This window comes from Oratosquilla oratoria, chromosome 37 (assembly GCF_046742065.1).
Source record: "Oratosquilla oratoria isolate Oo_2021 chromosome 37, ASM4674206v1, whole genome shotgun sequence".
Lineage (NCBI taxonomy): Eukaryota > Metazoa > Arthropoda > Malacostraca > Stomatopoda > Squillidae > Oratosquilla > Oratosquilla oratoria.
The window spans coordinates 29,055,215-29,065,721 of record NC_134813.1 but is presented as its reverse complement, the minus strand read 5'-3'; the positions used below and the strand labels follow the sequence as shown (position 1 = coordinate 29,065,721).

Genomic DNA, 10,507 nt, shown 5'->3' with positions numbered 1-10,507 from the left:
CTTAGGTACGTAGATGATATACTTGTAATAGTGCCGAAAGAAACCAATATTGAAAACAAGATAAGAGGACTTAACACAATTCATACGGACATCCAGTTCACAGTTGAACAAGAGAAAGAATACAAATTACCCTTTCTAGACACATTAATACACAGAGGCCATAATCATTTAATATTTTCGGTATACAGGAATCCTACCAATAGAGATGATTTTATTCACTTTTTCTCACCCCACAGTAAAAGAGTTAAAACTGGTGTCCTAATAGGTTTCTTCCTCAGAGCCTATCGTATATGCAGCAAAGAGTTCCTTGAAAACGAATTAACATACATTAAAGACACATTCAAAAACTTGAGATACCCAGGAGGCCTAATCAATAAAACAAAACACAAAACAAAGAAAAACCACGATGAATCAAACGCCCGAACCAACGGACCAAACGTCCAGGCATCCAGATCAAACGACCTTGCAGTGACTAAAGATCATGTCACGCCACATTTCATAACTGGGCCTAATTCTGAAAACACCGAGGATATTGATAGGTATTTATTGAAAGCTGGGATCAAAATTGCTAAGGCTTCCTTTAATAAAATAGGAAAAAAAATTAAAGACCACACTGATAATCACAACAACCTCAGTGTGATTTATCGCATCCCATGTAGCGCCTGTCCCTTAGCGTACATCGGTGAATCAGGTCGAGGGATTGAAAAAAGATTGAGCGAACATAAAAATTATTTAAGAGCACACAGGACATCCAACTCACTTGTTCGCCACCTCGAACAGTGCAGCAACCTACCTGATTAGGACAAAGTCGAGATCTTACATAAGGGACTACAAAAGTAAATGAGAAAGTCGGTGGAAGCTGCACATATAAATACCCAAATAAACAACAACGATAGAGAAGGATTTATATGCCTTTCCAAAGCAGCTAGTCTCCTAATAACTAACGCTCTGGAAAAGACCTGACACGCGAAGCGCAGTTCCATAGGAATTTATTCAATTTAGAATAACCTTTATACTGTGAAATGTAAAGAATATTAAGTCTATAACACATTACCATTCTGTTAAGTTACCAATTCTTCTTAGGCATCGGATGTATCTAAGGATCTAATAGAACTTACTACTTAACATTTCTTATATTATGCATCAGAAAATGTGTTACAGGGTCTAAAGGTTGAGGAATAAATCATTCAACTTCAACTGAGCTCGTGCATACAAAAGAATATAAATATATATATATATACATATATATTTACATATATATATATATATATATATATATGTACATGTATATATATATACACATATATACATACATATATATACATATATGTGTGTGTATATATATATATATATATATATATATATATATATATATATATATATATATATACATATATATATATATATATATGGTTTCATAAAATGTATTTACACTTCCAGGGACATGGTAATAGATATATATAGTATAGATAGTAATAAAGTCTCGCGAAGACGGTGGGGGCAGTTAGTCTCCGGGAACGCTAAGATGATCTTAGAATCGTTCTCATCTGAGTCCTGGGCCCTCCTCTGCTGCTCGACGAAGGCGGTCTGGTCGAGGGCATGCTGGGGCACCGGGTGGAGGGGCAGGGGGGCGACGGGCAGGAGGTCCGACACGGGACGGTAGCCGAGCTCATCGGCGACGAAGGGTCAGGGGCACGAAGGTACCATCGTCCAAGCGGTAACTGCAAAGAACATCAACATTAAACAGGGTCATGCCAACAACAACAACAAAATCAGAAGTCATTTTTAGATTTTTTGGGACAAACGACGACGAAAACGACGAAGACTTACTTGAAGGCGTCCTTCATGACGAAGCCTCCCTCGGAGCCGTGGGACCCGACGGTCTTGGCGACGAAGGGGAGTGTCTCGGCACAGTCGTCGTCAGGCCTGGGGACGGCGTTGGCCAGGGCCAGGAGGACGCAGAGGGCGGCGACCTGAAACACTGTCAAAAAAGTGACGCCTTCATCACCTACATTAAGTCCGGAGGAGTGAGCTTTGTAAAAAAAAAAAATCCATAGACGGTCACGACGCACAGTGGCCTTCATGAGCATCGTCCATCACTTACGAAATTCATGCTGATGCTTTCAGTGTCGAGAGACGTGTTCGTTGTCGGATCCTCGCCCCACCCGGTCTAATGCTACAAAATCTTCTTGTCCACTCCTCGGCAACTTTTTATCCTTCTGTTTAAAAACGCCATGACTGCCTTTCACAATAGCTTGCCAGCCCGCAGATGAAAAGAAAAAAAACTTGCTTACTCGCTCGATCGCACGGACCTTGGAAGGGTCGGTTGATCCTGATGGTGGAAGATGAGGCTGCGCCGTCGGCGTCCTTTTTCTGGCGCTGTTCGGGGACGGTCACTAGGATGGTCTAACCAGTGTTTCCCAACCTTTTTTGGCTGCGACCCTAAATCCACTCTTAGCCTGGAGTCGCGACCCTAATTGTAATAATAAATTCAACCATTTCATGTTATATTTCTACGTACTTGCATAATGTTTATAAACTTTCGTTTTTATAGTTCAGTTTATATTTACTAGCACAATGAATTTAAATACATTTGAAACTTGAATGAAAAAAAGTTAAAAAAAGACCCTCTGGCGACCCTCAAAAACACCCTCGCGACCCTAGTTTGGGTCGCGACCCTGGGGTTGGGAACCACTGGTCTAACCTCTAACCCTTTCACCATCGGAATCCTCTTGTATGTTTATTCTGTCTGTTGCCGCCAGTTGATTTCATTCGGTTTGAGGTCGGGTGAACACGAAGAAGGGAACGGAATAACACGTTCTATACCGGATGGCACCTTTCCTTTCCTTTTGGATGGACACAGGCAATCTTCCTCCTGTACACTCCCCACCATCTTCAACAGCGAATCAGTGAAATGGAGGGAAACCAATGAAATACGGCTTTGATTCTCGATGTTTCAGTTCCAGAAAAGAATGCCTACAGCCTAATATGCTAAGTTGTCATTTTACCTCATCGGCTTTGTCAAATTGACACTGGGTACGCCGCCTTACCCGTCAACTGCAAATATGCACAAGCTCGAGCATTCCCGGTTGGAATCTGTACATTGGCAAGAAAGTTCTCCTGTCTCAGCACTACTTTTTAAGCTCAATGATATGAATTATTTTCCTTTGAATTCTTGTGGGCAGCACTCAAACATTCCTGTTAAATTAGCAAGTGAATATATGCCCTATTCGTAGCAATTCGTTCAAACTTAGCTGAACTTCAATGACCTTCGTAAGAGTCTCAAGGCTGAAATCATTGCAATCCCCGTTGCTGAGCTGACTCAACCACTAGATATGGACACAGTTTAGCGTGCATGTACATCTTTAAGAAGTGTGAAGTGTATAACGATAAAAAGATGCAGAGGACGGGAGGAGTTTTTGTTGAGGGACGGTTGAGGTCTCCCCCTCCCTGAACAGTATATAAAGGGGCAAGGATTTCGATACGGGCACAATCTCCTCAACATCAAAGACGTCAACATGAAGTCGGTAAGTCACAAGCAGTGTTCATGCAGACCACATTGCCACCAACTAGAGATGCTATATAAAAGCTGCGTTTCGAGGTTTGAGAATGAAAGACACGCTATACCCTTTGTCCTGTTTCAGGTCGCCGCCCTCTGCGTCCTCGTGGCCCTGGCCAACGCTGCCCCTAGGCCTGACGACGACTCTGCCGAAGCACTCCCCTTCGTCGCCACCCTCAAGGACGTCAGAGTCCAGCCCGACGCCCTGGGAGTTCACTCCTTGGACTTCGAGGCCGAGAACGGCATCGCCGTCAAGACCGTCGGCTCCCACGGCTCCGAAGGAGGCTCCGTCATGCAGGGCGCCTTCAAGTAAGTCTTCGTCATCTTCGCCGTGCTGTTGTATGTACATACTGATTTAGTTTTTTATAGTCTCGTGCCCTACTCTAACGTTGATGTTCTTTGCAGCTACCGCTTGGATGACGGGACCTTTGTGCCCCTGACCTTCGTCGCCGACGAGTTCGGCTACCGTCCCGTGTCGGACCTCCTACCCGTCGCCCCCCTGCCCCTCCACCCGGTGCCCCAGCACGCCCTCGACCAGATCGCCTTCGCCGAGCAGCAGAGGAGAGCCCAGGACTCAGATGAGAACGACTCTTAGGTCATCGTTCGTCGAACCGCCGTTTTGAATCTGCCCATTTGCTCGACTTGGATCACCTGATTATTCAGTGCCATATATTTATTATCATGCCTCTTGTATACTAAATACAGTATAAGAACGTAAAAGTGTTTGTTACCTCTGAACAATATTCCCTGGAACACTTCTAACCCCAAGTGGGTGGAAAGGAAACTTTCTCGATATGGCAGTGGATCATATAATGACCCAATACATCATATAATGACCCAATAGATAAATGAAACACTGGTATTCTAGTGTCCAGTAGGTAAAAGTGATGATGTAGCCCTTGAATTTACTTTGGAAGTACGGGAGGCAGAAATAAGAAAATCACACATACAATGAAGATACAACTTTGCAAAATATAACTAGGTAGGATTGATAGAAATTACTTGAAGAAGCGGCCTCTACGGAGTTTGATAATACCAAAAAGTGGAAAGCTTCTTTAGAAAAACATAACAAAGAAAGTAAGAAAATAAGCCCTACAATGAGTGTAAGAAATAGGGGAACATGATGAGACCTGACAGTAGGGTGGCCCGTACGATGAAGTGTATATAAGCAAATCTTTATTCTACTATATGTAGTTTCTCTGAAGAAGGGTGTGTATAGCCAAAACAGATATAAAACTAAAATGCTCTGTCGTGGGTTTTAATTTCACTCCTATTTCATGTATATATATATATATATATGCGGGTGGGGAAGGGCAAACGAAGATGTGTTAGGAATAGAGTTTATTGCCCTAACGTTGCGACCAACTTGGTCTTCTTCAGAGGACTACAGCATTACAGACGGATCACAATTCTTATATTCGTAGTGAGAGGGAACCCGCCAAGGTATGAGCGTCATGTTTTCCCTTTGGCTAACGATTTAATTATTAGGACACTTGCTGCTTTCGAGAGGCATTTAAATCCGTCTCTGTCGTTGTTGTTCTTGTTGGCGGCGATATGTGCAGCTTCCACAGTTTTTCTCATTTTCTTCTCAAATCCCTCGTGTAGAATTTCTGCGTTGTTCCAATCAGGTAGATGTCCACATTTGTCCAGGTGACGAACCAGGGAGTTAGATGTTCTATGAGCCCTGAGATCGTTTTTGTGCTCATTCAAGCGTTTATTGAACCCTCGACCTGACTCACCGAAATAAGATGATGGACAACCGTTGCATGGAATACGGTAAATGACACTGAGATTATTACGCATATTATTATGTTTCTTAAATATTTTTCCTATTTTATTGGAAGATATTTTTGCTATATTTATTCCACCTTTTAACAAATAATCATCAATAGCTATGGTGTTTATAGAATTAGGGACAGTGTACAGGAAACCCACCAATAGGGACGACTTTGTCCATTATTTTTCAGCACACAGCAGACGTGTTAAAACGGGTGTTCTAATAGGTTTCTTTCTCAGAGCTTTTCGTATCTGCAGTGAAGAATTCCTAGAGGATGAACTTACTTACATCAAGAATACCTTTAGGAAGCTGAAATACCCCGGAGGTTTGATCACCAGGACAACGAGGAAAGCCAAGAAGATCTACGATGGCTCAAACGTCCGGACCCCGGGAAAGGATAAGTCTCATTTTATTTCTGTCCCTAATTCTATAAACACCATAGCTATTGATGATTATTTGTTAAAAGGTGGAATAAATATAGCAAAAATATCTTCGCAACGTTAGGGCAATAAACTCTATTCCTAACACATCTTCGTTTGCCCTTCCCCACCCGCATTCTCTCTCATTTGTCTGAAATAATCTTAAATATATATATATATATATATATATATATATATATATATATATATATATATGTTATATATATATATTTATTTATATATATATGTATATATATATGTATATACATATATATATATGCAAAGAATTCACAAAACACGTGATAAAATATTTTTGCAGAAACCACTGTGAAATAAAGAATACGGTTCCCGATTGATTCGGAAAAGTCCAAGTGAACAAGGTTAGTACAAACTAAATTAAAATTATCACAAACAATCTTTTTAATAATAAAATGATCTACTTTATATAAACCCAAACTCAAATTCATATTATTTTCAAAACAACTTTTAATATAATATGATTATATAATGTTTCTGCTTTTGAGTTTTTCCAGTCAATGTTTTAAGTCCATAGTCCTTATGGTGAACAAAAATCCACTTGACAATTGCTTCGTTCTAATGCCATATTTGTTCAAACCTTTACCCGTTTGGTCTATGTAAATAAAGTTACAATTTTAACATGGTATACTGTATACACAACCTTCCTTTTCTCTTAGTGAATTTGTAATCAACAAACTCTGAAATATATATATATATATATATATATATATATATATATATATATATTATATATATATATATATATATATATATATATATATATATATATACATACACATCTTATCAACCAATTGTAACCCCTTGAAAACACGATCGAGACTGATAGGACTATGTAGCTCGATGGAAGTATGTTAGGAAATTGAGACGCTGTCACATTGAGGACTCGAACCTAGCCGATACGTAACAAATGGACAGCAACTTAACCAACTCAACCATCCCTCTTGATGGTTGAGTTGAGATTATAGCAAGTCAAAGAAGAGAAGATAAAGATAAGTTAAAGAAAAACATGAAGCAAAACAGTGAGAAGGCCAGGAAACACGGAAAAAAATAGTTAAGAAGTCAAACAAGGACCTTAAGGGTGGTTAAAGAAGAAAATAACTGTAAAGAAAACCTAAGGAATAATAGAAAGAAGAAAAAGAAGATCAGGAGAAGGATGTGATAAGGGTTCTTAAAAGAAGAGAAATTTTAATAAGAGATATAGTGGACAAACAGATATATATTGTAGTACTAAGACGGAAAAAGGAACATTTGCCACAAATAAACAAAGTACAGAAAACAAATGAAGAGAAACTTTAATAAGGGTTGTAGTAGACAAACAGAAATACATTATAGTAGTAGGACGGAAAGAGGAACATTTGCCACAAAGAAAATAATTAGAAATAAACAAAGTACAGAAAACAAATGAAACAGTATAAATGATAATTTGCATTGAGGAACTCATACATGAAGAAGTAGAAGAAGTATTTAAGTCAGCCAAGGTGCAAAACTAATGAAAGTGAAATTGAAATCACAAGGCAGTAATTGAATAAAGATTCAGAATATATGAAAAATAAGATATATAGAAATATTTTTTAGGCAAGGTGGGATGAAGCATGCGAAGAAAGTGAGAAATCAAAAACATAAATATAAGAATGAAATATGTGTATATATATATATATATATACTGTGTATATATATATATATATATATATATATATATATATATATATATATATATATATATATTAGGGGCAAGGAAGAAAACTCTTTTGTTAAGTGATAGATTTGTAGGTGAGGCGACAGTTCGTAAAACAGAGACAAAGAGGAGAAGAAAAGGGAAGAAAAAAGATGAAAAAGAAGAAGAAGAAGAAGAAGTAGAAGAAGAAGAAGAAGATGAAGAAGAAGAAGAAGAAGATGAAGAAGAAGAAGAAGAAGAAGAAGAAGAAGAAGAAGAAGAAGAAGAAGAAAAAGAAGAAGAAGAAGAAGAAGAAGAAGAAGGAGAAGAAGAAATAGAAGAAGACGAAGAAGAAGAAGAAAAAGAAGACGAGGAAATTACTTATACAAATATAGACATAATGATATCAGCACAATTAGAAATAAATGATGATCTAGAGGAAAATTAGACATAGATAATGTGCTGTGACGCGTTCAAGTGGGTTGTGGAAAGTATAACACATGGAGAAGGGGCAGTAGGGAAAAATAGGAGTTGGTGTGGTGAGGGTTGTGAAAAAAGAAGCGTCAAGGTTATTAAAGTGGAAATGGAGAGGTCAGTCCTCTTTCTTGACCAGCCCTTTGGGTTGTGTCCAATTGCAAATGATGAGTTATTTTGCTCCAAAACTATTTTCTAAGCTCAATGTTATGAAGTTAAGTTCTGTCATTTGAACTTTTGTGATCAATACGTAAAAATTACCGCTGAACTGGCAGGTGAGAATAAGCCCTCCTACTCGTTGCAATTCATTTATACCTACCTGACCTTCAATCGCCTTCGCAAGAACCTCAAGGTTGGAATCATCGCGATCCTTCTCTTTGAATTGACCGAAGCAGTGTATGTGAGCACAGTTTAGCCTGATTGTGTATCTAGAAGAAGAAGAAGAAGAAGAAGAACAAAAAGAAGAAGAAGAAGAAGAAGAAGAAGAAGAAGAAGAAGAAGAAGAAGAAAGGTAAAATTAACAAAGATATTGATAGCAGTGTTCCCATCTTCCACGTACGGTTGCAACTGTTTATAAGGGGAAGATAAAAAAGTTGCAGAGGATGGGAAGTGTTTTTGTTGTGGGACTGTTGGGGTCTTGCCCTCCTTGAACCGTATATAAAGGGGCGAGGGTTTCGGATGCAGACACAAGTTCCTCCACATCGAAAGCATCAACATGAAGTCGGTAAGTCACGAGCATGCGACACTGCCACCGACTAGAGACGCTTTATGAGAAATCCGCTTCGAGTTTTAGCGTCTAAGAAGGGAAGAGACTTCATACCCTTTCGTTCTGTTTCAGGTCGCCGCCCTTTGCATCCTCGTGGCCCTGGCCAACGCTGCCCCTAGGCCCGACGACGACTCCGCCGAGGCACTCCCCTTCGTCGCCACCCTCAAGGACGTCAGAGTCCAGCCCGACGCCCTGGGAGTTCACTCCTTGGACTTCGAGGCCGAGAACGGCATCGCCGTCAAGACCGTCGGCTCCCACGGCTCCGAGGGAGGCTCCGTCATGCAGGGCGCCTTCAAGTAAGTCTTCGTCGTCTTCACCGTGGTGTGGTCTAAGATTCTGTATGCAAATACTGATTTAGTTTTGTGGTGTCGCGCCCTACTCTAACGTTGATGTTCTTTGCAGCTACCGTTTGGACGACGGTACCTTCGTGCCCCTGACCTTCGTCGCCGATGAGTTCGGCTACCGTCCCGTGTCGGACCTCCTGCCCGTCGCCCCCCTGCCCCTCCACCCGGTGCCCCAGCACGCCCTCGACCAGATCGCCTTCGCCGAGCAGCAGAGGAGAGCCCAAGACTCAGATGAGAACGACTCTTAGGTCGTCGTTCGTCAAACCGCCGTTTTGAATCTGCCCATATGCTCGACTTGGATCACCTGATTATTCAGTGCCATATATTTATTATCATGCCTCCTGAATACTAAATACAGTAAAAGAACGTAAAAGTGTTTGTTACCTCTGAACAATATTCCCTGGAACAATTCTAGCCCCAAGTGGGTGGAAAGGAAACAGTCATACACACAATGAATATACAACTTTATAAAATATAACTAGATAGGATTGATAGAAATTATTTGAAGAAGCGGCCTCTTCTGAGTTTGATAATGTCAAAAAGTGGAAAGCTTCTCTAGAAAAACATAACAAAGAAAGTAAAAGAATAACCCCTAAAATGAGTGTGAGAAATAGGGGAACATGATGAGACCTGACAGTAGGGTGGTCAGTTCGATGAAGTGTATATAAGCAAATCTTTGTTCTCGCATATGTAGTTTCTCTAAAGAAGGGTGTGTATAGCCTAAACAGATATAAAACTAAAATGCTCTATCGTGGGTTTTAATTTCACTTCTACTTCATGTATATATACATATACATATACATATACATATATATACATATATATACATATACATATACATATACATATACATATACATATACATATACATATACATATACATATACATATACATACATATATATATATATATATGTATATATATACATATGCATATATACATATATATGTATATAAAAATATATATATATACATATATACATATATACATATATATATATATATATATATATATATATATATAGATGTGTGTGTGTGTGCGTGTGTGTGTGTGTGTGTGTGTGTGTGTGTGTGTGTGTGTGTGTGTGTGTGTGTATCGTATACTTAGGGCGCAGGTTCTCCTTGATACATACTGAGTTAAACACCACAGCATGGTCATATACATATATATATATATATATATATATATATATATATATATATATATATATATGTATATATGTATGTATATATACATATACATACACACACACATATACATATATATATATGTATATATGTATGTATATATATATGTACATATGCATATATGTATATATATATATATATACATTTATAACATGTCTATATATATATGTATATACATATATGTATATATATATATATATATATATACATATATATATATATATATATATATATATATATATATATATATATATATATATATGTATATCGTATAATTAGGGCGCAGG

The 10,507-nt window shown here is 38.7% G+C and overlaps 2 protein-coding genes across 2 annotated transcripts; both read left to right on the top strand.

The window, feature by feature from the left end:
• Positions 1-3,518: 3,518 nt before the first annotated feature.
• LOC143019397 (cuticle protein AM1199-like) lies at positions 3,519-4,154 on the top strand. Its single transcript, XM_076175033.1, has 3 exons — positions 3,519-3,527; positions 3,645-3,868; positions 3,965-4,154. The coding sequence occupies exons 1-3, from the start codon at positions 3,519-3,521 to the stop codon at positions 4,152-4,154; spliced, it is 423 nt and encodes a 140-aa protein (XP_076031148.1).
• A 4,483-nt stretch (positions 4,155-8,637) lies between these two features.
• On the top strand, positions 8,638-9,280 carry LOC143019396 (cuticle protein AM1199-like). Its single transcript, XM_076175032.1, has 3 exons — positions 8,638-8,646; positions 8,761-8,984; positions 9,091-9,280. Exons 1-3 carry the CDS (start codon positions 8,638-8,640, stop codon positions 9,278-9,280), a joined length of 423 nt encoding a protein of 140 aa, XP_076031147.1.
• The last annotated feature ends 1,227 nt before the right edge of the window (positions 9,281-10,507 follow it).